Source organism: Aquila chrysaetos, chromosome 4, assembly GCF_900496995.4.
Source record: "Aquila chrysaetos chrysaetos chromosome 4, bAquChr1.4, whole genome shotgun sequence".
In the NCBI taxonomy this organism is placed as follows: domain Eukaryota; kingdom Metazoa; phylum Chordata; class Aves; order Accipitriformes; family Accipitridae; genus Aquila; species Aquila chrysaetos.
Window position 1 is genome coordinate 61,624,252 of NC_044007.1, and position 16,564 is coordinate 61,640,815.

At 36.7% G+C, this 16,564-nt stretch overlaps 1 protein-coding gene across 3 annotated transcripts in view; it reads left to right on the forward strand.

Moving 5' to 3' along the window:
- CCDC102B (coiled-coil domain containing 102B) overlaps positions 1-16,564 on the forward strand; it is a 174,737-nt gene that overhangs the window by 45,497 nt on the left and 112,676 nt on the right. For 2 of the 3 annotated variants that reach the window (XM_041123224.1, XM_041123225.1), the window contains exon 6: positions 16,332-16,436. In XM_041123224.1, the coding sequence (XP_040979158.1) occupies positions 16,332-16,436 (105 nt within the window). Of the gene's footprint in view, positions 1-16,331; positions 16,541-16,564 lie in introns of all 3 variants that reach the window. The other variant, XM_030012825.1, reaches the window with a different exon arrangement.

Genomic DNA, 16,564 nt, shown 5'->3' on the forward strand with positions numbered 1-16,564 from the left:
GAATTAGGGGGCCCAAGGAAAGTTAGGACAGCCAAGAGATCTGTACTGCAAGGGCCTTCATGGTGTCAGCCAGAGGTGAAGGTCTTAGACCCAGTCAGAGCTGGAAAATAACATTAGGGTTGAGTAAAAGAGAAAGCCTAGTAATGTCGTTGATGTTGGGGGTGGACTGAAGAAAAAAAAATAGAGAATATTAAATAAAATTTGAATGTAAGTTAGCAGCATGCCTCTGGGGCAAAGAGTTGTAATGGTATCCTGGGCCGCATTTGGAGGAGCACTGCGAGCAGGCTGAGGGAAGTGATCCTTACCCTCTGCTCAGTACTGGTGAGGCTACATCTGGAGTGCTGGGTCCAGTTCTGGGCTCCCCAGTACAGGAAAGACATGGACATACTGGAAAGAGTCCAGAAGAGGGCCACAGAGATGACGAAGGGGCTGGAGCATCTGTCATATGAGGGAAGGCTGAGAGACCTGGAGAAAAGAAGGCTCAGGGGTCTCTTAAGAATGTTTGTAAATACCTGAAGGGAAGGTGTAGAGAAGATGGAGTCAGGCTCTTTGCAGTGGTGCCCAGTGATGGGATCAGAAGCAGCAGTCACAAACCAAAACACAGGAGATTCCCTCTGAACATCAAGAAACACCTTTATACTGTGAGGTTGACCAATCACTGGCACAGGTTTCCCAGAGAAGTTGCAGAGTCTCCCACCTTGGAGATATTCAAAAGCCATCTGGACATGGTCCTGGGCAACTGGCTCTGGGTGGTGCTGCCTGAGCCAGGGTGTTTGGACAAAATGACTTCCAGATGTCCCTTCCAACCTCAACCGTTCTGTGATTTTAGGATACTACTTGCAGAATGAAAAGGAGGAGATGGGGAATAGCTATTGGTAAGATATCCTTCACTTTTTCTTCAAGTAATAAAATCTTTCAGTACGTTTACTGTTGCCTATAATGTAATATAGCTATAAGGTCAACTGATGTGTCTGCATAAAATTATGTATGTGTATATAGGTTATGTATATGTAAAATGAGAAAATCTGAGTATTTTCTTCCAAATAGTACAAGGAACAATGACTTGATGGACCATTTATTATTGGTAATTTAATTATAATTAAATTTTTTCAGTAAGTAAATAGGTCTCACTTAATGTGTTCATCTTATGGGGGAAGACAGGAAAATTTCAGAATGTTTCCCAGTATCCTGACAGATAGGAAATTTGTAACTGAGAGATATTATTAAACCAGCTTAAAAGAAGTAAAACATTATGGCAAATTTGTCAAAATGTAGGAGGAACAGGACTCAGACATCCTGTAGAGATTTCTTATATTTTTTCTAATTTAGAAATCTAGATTTTCAATTTTTTGTGGGGTATTCATTCTATCTAAGATGCAGCAAACACAAAGCAGCAAACCTCCCTCTGACAAGTCTCATCAGCAGATGGATGTCCCATTCCCTGCAGCAGGGAGTCTCCTATTGCTATTATTCACCGCTTCCTTCTAGTGATCCTGAGTGGCTCAGGCTCACCCACCAGAGAGGCTTCTCATCAACTGCAAGGCCAGTGAACCTTTTCTGAAAGTGCAGGTTATCAAGTTGGGCATAAACCTTCTTCCTAGTGTGAGAAGTCACTAGCTTCCAGCCTTCATCATCATGGGAGTTTCCACTTTCATCTTCATAGGCATAGGCTCTTCCTGCCTCTCCCCTACAGCTGACGGTTCAGGCTCTTGAAGGTCCAAGGTCTCAGAGACAATCTAGTCCATCTGTTTCTCATCCTCTCTGATGCTGTGCAGTCTGGTGGCCTCTTCCTGCAGGTCTTTCACAAGGAAGCACAGCCCCTTGACAGCTACACACCTCCTGCAGGCTAGGAGACCGTGTGCTCAGCGAGAGGCTCAAGGGACTCCCTGCAGCCTGACACTGCAGAGCTGCATCCTCCTTCTGAAACCCTGTCTGGGTCCAAGATTCTGACAGTGAAGGGACAGTTATTTCAGTGTCTCCTTATGTGGCAGCAGCAGTACCCACCAGTACCTCAGAGGGTTCCCAAGAGTCCCCCAATGATTCCTGAGAAAATGCCCAGAAACTCAAGGAGCAACTTAAACCAGAACACTTTCAACTTCAACCTGGAGAATGTACTCACAGTGATTATTTCATCTAGGCTACTTAGAAACTCAGTGACTATTAATATTGATGATAAAATTCAGGAATAGTTCTTACCCAAATATTTTATTTTGAGGTACGTATATATATATGGCCTTCTACATTTTTGACTGCAAACAGGTGTACGAGAGCTCCCCAACCAGGAATGGTGGTAAAATATTGAAATATTTATATTGGCAAATATGAGCTGCATTGAGAATGAAGACAGATGATGCTGATGTTCTCTTTTATTTTGCAAGGTAGATGATATTCATGTTTAGTATTTATTATTTTTATTATTTTTGCTGATTGAATTTCCCCATAGAAAATGCATTAGTGCTCATAATAAAGTGTACTTTTTTTATATATATGTGACCAAGGAATCGGTTTTTTCTGCACTTCTCTCAGCTGAAACACACTTTACTGATAAGAAAAATGACAGGTGTTTGTGCAGACTGGTAATGTATGAGGTTTGCATCTTGAACTACAGATTGCTGAGTTCTCTTCTGAAAGATAATAAAGTACATGGTTCATTTTTCATGTGCATTAGTAACTTAGTTGATCAGGACATGTGGACATGTTTGATATATTGCCTGGCTATAAAAATGAATAAAGCTTTTATATATTTGTTCTCTTTAGACTGTGGGTGAAAGCCTCTCCGTTTCCAAGACAGCCTACAAATGGTTTACCATTTGGCTTATATTTCAATAGAACTGTTTTCTTATGTAAGATGACTTCAGTATTCTTGTCTGGAAAAATTCTTTATTGTTATGTAGCTATTAGAACACATGTCATCATCCCTTTTCCCCTGGATACATTCAGTAAAACAAAGGACAAGAGATGTGCGATTTTTCCATATAGTGTGAGTGTGAATGTTAATTTCAGTATTTCAAGAATATATGCCTTAGTTTGTTTTTTTAATATATGTATATATGAGAAAGTAAACAACAACAAAAAACATTGAATGGGAACCTTTGTTGTTTGGTGGGGTTTTTTGTTTGGTTTGGTTTGAATTTAAATTATGATTGATATCTCCTTTTGATACCACTTGGTCTTCTGGAAAGTTGATTTTCATATTAGTTTAGGGGTAAGTGCACAGGTTCTTTGTATAAATTCCTTGTTAATCTGTTGCTTCTGATTATGTACGCTAATGATTTGGCAGCAGCGCTTCATAAAGCTTATTTATTTCATTAAAAAAGTATATTATTGTTGCATTTGAAAAATGCCTTCTGTTGATATCACACTGTTTCTCGTAGAGTTTATTGCTATACAGATCACCAGCTATTAGAGGAAAGACTAAAAAGATACTTGCAAGGACTCTGAATCCTTGTGGCAGAATTTCTTTATTTATTTATTTATTGCAAAAAAAGAGTAATACATTTCAGGATACTATCCTTCAGACTTTTATAAGTAGAGCTGTAGAATTAAGGACCACAGCTTTATGTGACTGCTGTGTCTTGAAGAGATTGTAGATGCTTTCCAGTGGATCTGGTTTTGTCAAGGCTCATTGGGTTTAGCTGCAAAATGAAATATACTTGTAGCAAGTCTCTTTAATCATTAATTGTAATTATTTAAACACTGTAGTGTATTGTCTATGTAAGATGTATTTTCAGTTTCTGATAGGACAACCTTTCAGTCAATCTGTTTACCACCAAGTTTTGGGCACTGGCAAGTATTGTTATTGTAGAACCTTTTTTGGCCTGAAGATAGTACTAAGTGCAGACTTCTTTCTCCTGCAGGTGTAACTAAGGCAGATTTTTTTGTCTTAGTTTTATTTGGTGGATGTAGATTTCAGAAAGAAACCAACTACTTCCCTTCAGTTTTAAATCCTAAACTCTAATTATCGGCTAAGTCATAGTTTACCTGACAGATTTACTCTTCTTCTCCGTCAACAGTAAAATTGGGGGGGGGGTGGGGGCAGGTGGGGATGCAGAATTTTTTGTTTACTTAATGTTATACTAAATCAGGAGGAATCTGAGATAGTAGGGCTCTAAGGGGGATCATGTAATTATGTAAATATGAAAATAGACTTTATGTGGGAGAAGACAGCTAAAATAGCACAAGATGTATCGGAAAAGATAATCATACTCTTATTTGTTTTTAAATATTCATTCAAACATTCATACTTTTCTGGCAAACCTACAAGAATGTCTGCTTGACAGAATTGTCCTTGCATCTTATGGCTATCAGATATTTATTTATAGCATGTGTTTGTATATCTTTATTCTAACAGTCCTTTCCAGTTCTAATTGGTTTTCTAGATAGTTTTTGCAATAGCTTGTTATTCGCATATGAAAATGTAAAATAACTAAGTAGTACTGTACAACTTGGTAGACACTGAGAGTTTGGATATTCCTCTAGTCTCAATCTTTTTATGAATTTTCATTACAGTGAAGAAGGCTAGCATACAGCAAGAAGCTTTCAGTATTTGTTTAGTCATCTTCCTTATCTTTTCTACCTGAAAAATATAAATATCTCTTTTGTTAAAAATAAGATAAAATCCCTTCATAATTTTCCACTAAAAATGAGTGCATGATGTGTTGGTATTCTCTTTACTGATCTTAACAGTTTAGATAGGTAAAAGTAGTTACTCTGAAGTTTTTAATTATTTTCAGGTAATTGGTGAAAGTAGAATTTTGGACAAGCATTATGAATAACTTTCTCTGATACTCATTGACAGAAATTTTTTTTTTCTTGAACGCATAGTAGATTCCTAGTTTTTTAGTGAAGATGGTAAGTTTATTTTAATGTAATACATAGTCCCTATCAACTTGAACTTAAAAGAACTTAAAAGAAACTGATAAAAGCAGTGCCATCAGTGCCTTTTCTGACTTACAGAAAAGGAACATTTGCTTCAGAAACAAAGAGCTTTCTTTGCTGAGTTCTGTAAGTAACTGCAGGGAAAAGATCTGTAAGAGTCAAATTCACTAATTTCTTTATGGAAAGAAAGATCTGTGAGATCAAGGGTAATTTTTCCCACCTCACTCCCAGCATTTTCTTTTCTTGAACTTATTTATGGCTCTCTGCATATATTATTCATGATTGTTGTAAAGTTTCAGCCTTTAGGTTTTTTTATGTATCTATAGACAACTTATATTCCTGCATAAATCACTTGCGGTAAATTAGTCATACACACAAAAGTTTTCTCTGTATGTAGATGGGAAAGAGGAAAACAATGCCAGCAAATCAGCGACTTTTCTTTTAATGTCAACATAGTGCAATGATATCAGCTTGCAGCAGACTTAAACATTTGAGCAGTACCAGAAGGAAGAAATATTTGATTACTAAACATGCTGGTGCTCAGATACATGCATTGTTATGAATATAAGCATTCATTAAAAAGTTCAATTTGTTGCAGGGCTTGGTGTCTCTAGATATTGTCAGGCACAATAACATTTATCAAGCTTTCAGTATAGCTTCTGATGGACTAAATGGTGTTCTTGGCAGACTTGCTCACAATAAGAGAAAAAGCAGAGTAAATTTATTTTTTCCTATATTAAATATTGAAGTACTTGTCAAATAAAAAGGTAGCCAACATTTGTCTTTCCTTTCCTGTGGAAGGAGTGCTACGGATTCTGGTAGACTTTGATTACTTCTTTTAGATGAAAAAGGAAAAGAATTCTAGAAACAGTCACATACAGTGTAAATAATAATTGCAAAACTGCCTAGTGTCACACATGGTGAGTAATAGTTTTGCTTGCCAGCAAACATCACATCTATGCACAGCAGTGCTGGGCTTGGAAGCACGCAGACCTTATGAGCTTTTGCAGTTGTCACCAAGCTCTTATAGACTTCTAGCAGTAGAAATCTCAGAACAAATAAAATAAATTTAAAACCTCAAACTCCCAAACAAAATAAAGGGTATATTGGAGGTAATGAAGATTCTAGAAAATATTTCCTATCTGCTTGGACATGGCAGTCTTGCTTATGTGAAGTCTGTCTTCCTCTTACACTTTTCCCAAAGGGAGGTATGCAGTAGAATGAAGCCATTGTCATCTTCCAAGTTCTCTAGACACTTCTGATCTAAAACCAAAAAGGATTTCAGAGAATCAGATTCAGCAATCTAACTGATCTCTTCTGCTTGTATATAACATCTCTTTGAAGATGCTTCTGCCTGTATCAGGTTTTTCCTGATCTTCCAGTACAGATATATTTTTTTTCTCCCAGTTGTGCTGAGAGAGTATCTTCAACAGTTTGATACCATTCCTTTTAGACCATTGATAAAAGAGCTTCAGACCCAGTATTATAACTATCTTACAAATTGTAACTCTGTTTCACAATGCACTCTTAACGAAGAAAGGTGATGCTTCCGCTTGATGGTAGACTCCTCACGCAGAGCTTGGTTCTTAATTCATTTGATCCAATCTACCTAGGTGCCATATTTAAGGAAATTGCACTTTTGCCGTTCCTTCTAGCAGCTGCAACACATTCAATGCTTTAGAAGTTGACGACATCTCATAAATAAACAAAATTACCACTGTGAAATGGCAGATTCTCTGTCCTTGCATTTCTTGTCAACGTGCAATAACTTGGAAGATGCTTGGTAAAACTGCACAACTGTTCAGTACTTGGCTCTGGCTTTGAAAAGGTTATTGGATATGAAAGCTAGTATTCCTGTCTGACTTACAGAAAAGGAACATTTGCTTCAGAAACAAAGAGCTTTCTTTGCTGAGTTCTGTAAGTAACTGCAGGGAAAAGATCTGTAAGAGTCAAATTCACTAATTTCTTTATGAATCTATGGTTATTTCAATAGGTTTTCTTTTTAATCAACCTGTGACTTATTAAACTTTCAGTTTAATTTGTCTCTTGCTTTGAGTTTGTAGAATAATTTGCAGCATAGATGAGTGGAAATGACCTCCAAGAACAATATAGCGAGGATATCAAGAATCTTGAAATGTGTATTTATTCATCCTGTTTTAAAACCCCCAAAAGCCCTGTGCAGTCATTTAAAGCACAAAAAAAGCATATTGATTTTAAATTTTCATTTTTGATCTGTGCAAGCTGAAACAAATGTTTTACAGGTATTTGAGTGAGGCTGCCAGAGGTTTCTTTTTATTAGTTTAAACAGGAATTCTTGCCTCTACGGGTCACAAGTCTGTAGGCCATATTTGGCTTATATGTAGATTATTAGTATGAAGACAGATAGCATTAGAAGTTAATGTTTTGGTGGGGTTGAGTAAGGTTCAGATTGTAAATAAATAAATGAAACTTCTGTTTTCAGTCAATTCTGCTGTGGAAAAGGCCTTGCATGTCATGTGAAGCATTATGTATGGAAAACTTTCATTTAAGATGTTTGGAGAATTTTTCCTAGAAAATGTGGTTGTTAAAAAGTGCCAGTTTTGGAAAAGAAAAACCTTTTGCAGAGAGAATTTCTGGTTGAATTGGAATTTTTTGTTTCTTATATCATTGTCAGTCATATGAGTTTGTTATCATTGTCAGTCAGGTCATATCAAAACTAGAGCTTTTTACCATAATGCTTGTGCTCTGTCCATCTCTATTTTAAAGGCTTCCCTTAGAAAGCTGGAGGTCATAACTCTCTAAGTACACTTTCCTCCCTTTTTCCCAAGTTTTATAGGAAGCTAACAAAAGTTTGTGCTAAAACCAAACAAAAATTGATGCTTTCTTAATCCCCTTTTCTCCTGGGGAGTGTGTGGAAAAATTTTCCATTTTCCATCTGAAATAATCATAGAATCATAGAACCATTTAGGTTGGAAAAGACCTTCAAGATCATCGAGTCCAACCATTAACCATGCCCACTAAACCGTGTCCTTAAGTACCCTGTCCACTCGCTTTTTGAATATCTCCAGGGATGGTGACTCAACCACTTCCCTGGGTAGCCCATTCCAATGCTTAACAACCCTCTCAGTAAAGAATTTTTTCCTAATATCCAACCTAAACCTCACTTGCCTCAACTTGAGGCCATTTCCTCTTGTCCTATCTCCAGCCACCTGACAGAAGAGACCAACACCCACCTTACTACAACCCCCTTTCAGGTAGTTGTAGAGAGCGATAAGGTCTCCCCTCAGCCTCCTCTTTTCTAGACTGAACAGCCCCAGTTCCCTCAGCCGCTCCTCATAAGACTTGTGCTCCAGGCCCCTCACCAACTTGGTTGCCCTCCTCTGAACACGCTCCAGCAACTCAATGTCCTTCCTGGAGTGAGGGGCCCAAAACTGAACACAGTATTTGAGGTGCGGCCTCACCAGTGCTGAGTACAGGGGAACAACCACCTCCCTGTTCCTGCTGGCCACACTATTTCTGATACAGGCTAGGATGCGATTGGCCTTCTTGGCCACCTGGGCACACTGCTGGCTCATGTTCAGCCGGCTGTCAACCAGCACGCCCAGGTCTTTTTCTGCCAGGCAGCTTTCCAGCCCCTCTTCCCCAAGCCTGTAGCGCTGCATGGGGTTGCCGTGACTGAAGTGAATATTGACTGTTATATCTCTTCTTCGTCATACTTCTTTTTGTTGTCACTAGTCCCATTAAAAATGGGCAGGCAGTTTAATTGTTGTCCTCCATCCTACTCCGTCTTCCCTTGGCTAAAGGGAAGGAGAAAAAAAACTTGTGTTGATAAAACTTTTTGAGCCTCAACCACTATTGTGCTGCCTTAAACCGAAGTAGAGCATTAAGATTTTCCTGCTAATGAACTGTACCAGGAGGAGTTCCTTTTTCTGTGTCTGTTTTTTCTCAGGGCTCTGTCTTTAATATTAGTCATAAAATGGTGTAAGTTAGCTCTAAGACGTAATTAACCAGTTTCAAAAGGTCAGTACACTGTACTTCATTTCCACCATTCACCTTAGCAATTATCCACTTCACTGACAGTACCTTGACCTCACTCTATGCTTCCACCATTATTCTGGTCTTCCTGTTGAAAACTTAAATTCAGTGCAAGTTTGTGGAGATATTTTCTGGAGAGAAAATATTCACATTTGAAGGGAAAATGAAACATCCTGAGTTTTTTTTTTCACACATTGCACATTGTTTCATAAGCTTTCAATTCCTTTATAAATCAGAACCTGTAGCTCTACCTAAGAACATCTAAAATTCTTATTCTCTGTACACATATGGCAATGTATATTTTCTGTGGAAAACAAACTGTGAAATTCTTTCCCCTGAAGATGTGAGATAGGTATCACTGCTATTCAATCAATTTGCATTTTTAATTGAAGTTTCAGTAATAAATTTCAAAATTAAACATAAGTATTCCTGTTCCCGTGAAATGTTTTTGTGTGAAAAGTGAAAGGAGATAGACTTTAAGGCAGCAATAGATTCATTTAAAGGATCTGGGTTTTTTATGTAATGAAGGATGGAAAAAAAATTTTAAAAATGCCAGGTTCACTTTAAAGAAACACAGGAACATGTCTATATGTATACACATATGCATGCATGTATGTATTTTATATACACGTATATGCCCACAGAAATTTCATAAGGTCAGTTCAAAACAGCTAACGCTTTCTGAATGTTTGCCTTGCATTGCATTTTCAATAGCATCTGGCTCAACTTCCTTGGTGAGAAAAGTTCATCTAGCTGCTTTCCTCATCTTGCTGTATTAGGTCTCACAACACTTGTTTTCTCTGGCAGTGTAGTGGAGAGGAAAGCAGGTCTGCCCAAGTTACTTGCACAATGGATGAGGTTCAGCCTTTTGAAACTGTGTAGCATGGGGTAGATCAAAAGATCCCAGGGGTGCATTCAAGCTCAGTGAGGGGGAATGGGTCCATCTCAGAGCAGCTCTAGTTGTACAGTTATGAAACAGTCTACAGAGCCCATCAGCATATGTAACTACTCTTTTTTTCTCTTTTTTTTTTTTTTTTTTTTTAAATGAAAAAGTTACTTTCTTGAATGGCAGGGAGCTCGTAATTGGAAAATAAGGTTGGTAAGCTTTTTCAATTCAAAAAACAAACAACATTCCAAGTCTTGTTTCTAGAGGAAAATGGATCCCTGAAGCTTATTTTGTTTTCTTTTGCCTTGTTTAAATGAGAGGAATACATTCTCAAAAATCTGAGTTAACACCTAGGATTGCCTTTAGTCATTGCATTTAATCTTTTCTTTTCCAGAATTTAAAGCACCAAGTTATAAAAAGACCCTTCTTACAACATCTCAAAGAGGGATGAGCAGGCTTGGGTGTGTTCTGAAAGACCATAAACCTGCAAGATATTTTGCACAAAATTACGTTGAAGAGATCATGAAATACTTAATTTTGCTTGTTCTTCCTAACTTAATTCCAGACCTGATTTTTTTTTTTGCTTTGCTTTAGTCTCCCTACTCATTTTGGAAGAATGACTTGAATGACAGAGAAGCAACTTTCCGAAGTGTTTAAGTTTATATGTTTTATAGGAATTAACCTTCATCTCTTACATAAAAATAAAACTCTTAGAAGTTAGAAAAATTTCAATTAGAAAAACAGTAGTGCAATTCTTGAATGGGACATTACTGCTGTGAATATCTGTTTTTCATCTCTGAAGTAAGGTAGACAGCAAGAGAATATAACATTGCAATTTCTAACTCAAAAAAAAAAAAAAAGTAAGATTAACCCAACTTTCTTTTTTTTTTAATGGATCTAAATGCACCACTAAAAGCTGTAATAATACTGTACTTTCACAGTAGGCCTTTGTAGTGAACATACTGTTGCTTCTATCGTGAGCAACCATTAAGCCATTAAGATGTTTTAATTCCTAATTAAATTAAGAGGGTGAAGCTAATTCATGGAACAAGTAGCTGAACTTGCATAGGAAATACTTCTCACACCTGATACATGAAGTACCCATACTGCTTAAAGACTTGAGTTGCTTAAATTGTTTTGAAAATACGACCAAGTAACAATTGATAACTAAAACTGGATTCATGTATGTCATTGGAAAAATATTGTAAACAGCAAATATTTTTTCTTTGTTTGAATTTTTATTCTGCAAATATCAACATGTATCTTTACACATGCTCATTATTCTGCATGCCAGAGGTATCTTGCTTAAAGATTGTAATGACTTGATTAGATTATCTATTAATATAGAATACAAAAATTCAGAAAAAGTAATGTAAAATAATATTCTTTAATTCTCAATTAAAATAAACGTGTGCATCCTTCTTTACTTTAGGAAGATTAGCAAAGGTGTTACCAAAAATACTTGGTCAGTAATTTTCAGTTTTCATATATAAAAAAAAAAAAAGGTAAAGTCTCCTTCATGACCTTTTTAATAGCAATATTTCAGTTTTCCACTAAATGAGTTAAAATATAATAATTATTACAATATAATAAATATTATATGTAATTTATAAGTATAATAAAATTAATTTTATTTGTTTCAAGATAAAATATGTTGAAAAATTCATATAGAAGGATGAGACTAGTCAGTTCAGGAACACCTGTGTTCCTCATAAAACAATAGGTGTATCAAAACTGTTTTCTGCAATCTGTATTACATTGATATGAACCTTTCCTGTCTGTTTTAAATGCAATTATGTAAATATTTGCAACATAGCTCTGTCAAGGATGGGGTCTGGAATATTAAGGTTAAAAGCAGCCCTGCGGCAAAGAGAGACTTCCCTCTGCTGACTCTTCTTTCAGCTCTTTACAACAGCTCCCATCAGCTAGCTGGCCTTGAGTGCCTCCAGCTGAACTCCTGGAGCTGGAAGGGCCCTGACAGGGGTTTTGGGGTGTGAGTGGGATTGGGAATGCATTGCACAGGTGTGAGAGACAAATTCTGTCTACTCAAAAGAAGGTGCATCTTTTTAGCTGGGAGTGACAAAATTACATGTGATGACTCTGTGAAGTTGTTGTTCTGACCTGGAAACTGAAAGCTGGGATCTGGCACCTCACTTTTTTTCATATGTTCTTTACCAAAGAAGAAAAAGAGAGCAAATACTTCCTATGAGAGCATTATATGAAAAGTGGTATTTGGAATAAGCATAAGGTATAGTTTGGGAGAGCTTTAATGCATAACAAACCAACCCTGATTACTAACACTCTGAAAATTAGTATTTCAGAAAATATGAGTTCTAGTACTTTGCTGGACAACAATTTATAGTAAAATCAATTATACCAAAATTGTCTATTCATGATTTTGTACAAGTTAGTATTTTTTTCTGACTTTATTATGGAGTTCTTCATCTATATGGTATATTAAATATTTAAATTTATCATTATTGGACCTTGTAGACATCTTGGGTGCAACGAATTGAAATTTTACAGACAGAGAGATAAGTAAATTTATCTTTGACTCAGATCTTGGTTTGGTAGTCATCTCATGCTTAATTGCCTGACTGAAATTCAACCTTGGATGGCTTTGTGATTTCTCTCTACTTGAAGTCTGCCAAAAATGAATTGGTATTGATTAGTGTCATCGGTGTGAAAAGGTGAACTTTCAGGCTTAGAATTTGAGTTGTGTCTTTTGGCAGATGCTTTGCAAGAACATAGGGCTTTCTTGTGTTCCAGATCTTTCATGGGTACTTGTGAGACATTATGCCTGGATATTATGCCTGCATATTTATTTAGAAAATATACAGGTTTTGTGATTGTAGTCCAGTAGATGGTATTTGAACAACTATAAATCTGCACAATTTGGGGGGGGGCGGGGGGATGATAAAAAAGATTTGGTGCTAAATAGAGGTATGTCATCCTTTCATTTCCAGTTGTACAGAAATTCAGTGGATAGAGTTTAAAGACCTCATTAGAAACATGTGAGCATCTAACATTTTCTCGTGCATTGGAGTTAACATCTTGTACTCTATCATCAGTGGGCAGACCATGCCAAAAAATATCAAACCCAAAACCAAGGGTATAAAATTATCTTTCCCTGATTCCCTGTTTAATCTCAGTACAGATGTTTATCACATTCTAAGGAATTAACTTGGTAAAAAGCTTCTAAAGACTGTGAGGTAGCATGAATATAAAATATAGGCTTTTCACTCTGTTGTATTTTACCCAGATGGACCATACCCCCTAAAACTAGTAGTTTTGTAGCTGTGTAAAGTCTTTTCATGCAAGAAAAAGTCCATAATGTAAAGACAACTGCTGAATAGCATAATTGTTTAATAAGTTAAAATGAGTTCCCAGTTAGTCTGCAAATATGATACAGAGTGTCAAAGGAATATCTTCCTTTCTTACTTGCTAGTTTGCCTAATCTTAGATCAAAGGCCAATTTCAGTTTTAAGAACTGTTTCAGAGTTCTCTCTAAATAGTACCCTCCAACAGTGTATTATGACGTGAAGACTGGCCAAGGTTTTAAGAATTCTATTGGTGTGTGGAGGGTTGCTCATTTGTTGTTCTTGTGTTTGCTTTGTTAAGGGGAGCAAATAATCCATGAAGAGAATGAACAGCCTGAGGAATTGTTTTTTGCTGGTGGAATAAAATGCCTTTAAACATAATCCATTCAGTTTTTAACTCTTTGACAGTTGACTTTTCTAAGTGAAGTAGTTGGTATTCATCGTCTGTATTTAGAATCATAGAGTATCTCAAGTTGGAAGAGACCCATAAGGATCGAGTCCAACTTCCTGCTCCTCGCAGGACTACCTAAAACTAAATCGTATGACTAACAGCATCGTCCACATGCTCCTTGAACTCTGACAGGCTTGGTGCTGTGACCACTTCCCTGGGGAGCCTGTTCCAGTGACTGACCACCCTCTCAGTGAAGAACCTTTTCCTAATGTCCAATCTGAACTTCCTCTGACTCAGCGTCACGCCATTTCCTTGGGTCCTGTCACTGGTCACCAGAGAGAGGAGATCAGCACCTCCCCCTTGAGGAAGTTGTACTCTGCCATGAGGTCACCCCTCAGCCTTCTCTCCTCCAAGCTGAACAAGACAGGTGACCTCACCTGCTCCTCAGAAGTCTTGCCCTCGAGACCTCTCACCATCTTGGCTGCCCTCCTCCGGACACACTCTGATAGTTTGATGTCCTTCTTATTTTGAGGCACCCCAAAGTGCACACAGTACTTGAGGTAAGGCCGCGCCAGTGCAGTGTAGAGTGGGACGATCACCTCCCTCAACCGGCCAGCTATACTGTGCTTGATGCACCCTAGGACATGGTTAGCCCTTTTGGCTCTCAGGGCACATTGTTGACTCATATGCAGCTTGCCATCAACCCAGACCCCCAGACCTCTTTCCATGGGGCTGCTCTCCAGCCTCTCATCCTCCAGTTTGTACATATAACCAGGGTTACCCTGTCCCAGGTGCAGAATCTGGCACTTGCTCATGTTAAATTTCATATAGTTGGTGATTGCCATACGTTATGTGAATTGGCTTAGAATTGGAATTTAGAGATGGCTCTAAGTAATTTGCTAATTAAGTATTTTCTTGTAATGTCTTAGTTCTTTTGTCCTTGATTTCCTATTTATTCCAAGGAATATACTTTAGTATTTAGATGCAACTTCAGCTCATGAAGTGTCCATACCTAAATAATATAAGCCTTTGGAAATTATGGACCTCATTTTCAAATGGATAAACTTATGGTCAGGGTCTGATTTATACATTGAAGCTGTTTGAAACATCAGCACTGCTGTTTGTCTTTTATCGTTCTTCATCATGAGAAGATGAAGCTTGTGGAGAAAAAAAGCACTTGGTGGTCTTTTTTTTTTTTTTTTTTTTTTTCCCTTTTTTTTTCCTCCTTCCCCCTACTTGGTCTTCTGGGGAATCCTCTAGTTTATCAAATATAGAATATTAGCTAGAGGAATATCTGGAAAAATATTATCATTGTTAGTAAACAATCACTTGTTATTTTCCATTGAATATGATTTTTGTCCTCACTAGAGAGACTCAAAAAGCATTTCTAGTTTCCTCTGAAAATCTGAATGAGCCTCTTTATAGGGTATCTAATTGTTTCTATTTGTTCAGAAATAAGGTGGGAACAGACAAATTTACTATTTGATTTAGCTAGATAATCACATTGTTACAATTCACAGGGTCTGAATTATGTTTTTCTGATGCTGTAATGCCTCATTCTCTTTGCTTTATGTTCAGTAGCTTTTCATTATTTGCCAGAAATTGATTTTAAAATAAAAGTAACCAATATCTGAAAAAGTACACCTTCCTAGACCTTTCTAAACCCTTGTTGATACAGATATCCTGTTTCTTCAATGAAATGCCCTGCACTGTTGTCAGTCTCTACTTTCATCAAATAACCAATTTTAGTTTTCACAGAACTGAAAATTGTAAAGTTCTTAAAATTTTGACTTTTATGTATTAGCATTTCTCTTCTTTTTTTTTCATCTAAGTTGAAAGATCTGGAGCCTTTCATTTTCACAGTTTTCAATCTATCTTAATCTCCTTTAATCTTCTTATAAGTACCAGTTAATAATAACTTGTTAATAGTAAGTACTAGTCAATAATAATCTGATAAATATCTGTTAGGACCTGATAAATACCTGTTTTGTGCTATAAAAATAAATTAATTTTATCAAATTTTCTTTTGAAATCTGAAGAACATTTTGTACATTCTTGGCAAAACCTGTGTCTAGTTGTCTCTGAGGGGGAAATAAAATCAGTTGTTAGATAATTACTTTATAGGACTTAGTAACATGACTTTTTGTTGATATGTGTAATTCCTCCTGTATGTGGATTAGATAAATGGATTCAGAAAGATGGGTTATCCTAAATTAAGGTTACAACATTGGCCATAAAAGATAATATTTCCCTTAAGACTATTAATTGTGACCTCAAGAAACAGACTAGTCTGAAAACTTAAAAATCTTTCATCTGGTCATTAGGGTAGCAGTTTCTACTACTGAAGACATACTTTAGAACTTCTTCCATTTAATAAATATTTATTATAGTCCTTCTAAAGTGTAAACAGACTAAAACTAAAAGTATGCTCTTTGGGGGAATAAAAAGTGAACTTTGACACTGTCAGACCAAATATCAGTCTCAATTTTATTTAAAAAAAAGTCTTTTGTTTTGTTTTGTTTTTAATACTGTTGTTCCATAAATAGCAGGGAGAGAAATAAGATTTGGTTACCAGTTACTATATTAAAGTATTAGCTATGCTTTAGGTAAAGGTACAATTAATGAAAAATTGACTCTTTTGGTCTTTTTCTTTCCAAATTCAAGTACTTAATGTTATGAAACATGGAAAACTTATATCTTGGACTGATTTCTAAGATGCCCACCTTACGTTGAGGTGAGGCCATTAGCCTCACCCAGTAAATAACAAGGTTTTCTAATCATATTATTCCTCTTTCTCTTTCTCTCTTTTGGTTGGTCTTTCTCCCACCACAACCCTTCCCAGCTGGAAAGACTGCAGTTTGAGAATACCTCTGAATGGGGAAAGAGAGAGACACTTGAAGCAGGAAAGCAAAGTTTGGAAGAAGAGAACAGAACATTGAAGTTGCAGGTAAAAGAAATTCAGGGACTTGTGGAGATGAAAAATAAAGCAACACTAACTAAATTGAATTGTGATCATCAAAATGCACAAATAAGCTGCTAATTAAAAATAAAGTATGTTCATTCCTTAGTTTGATT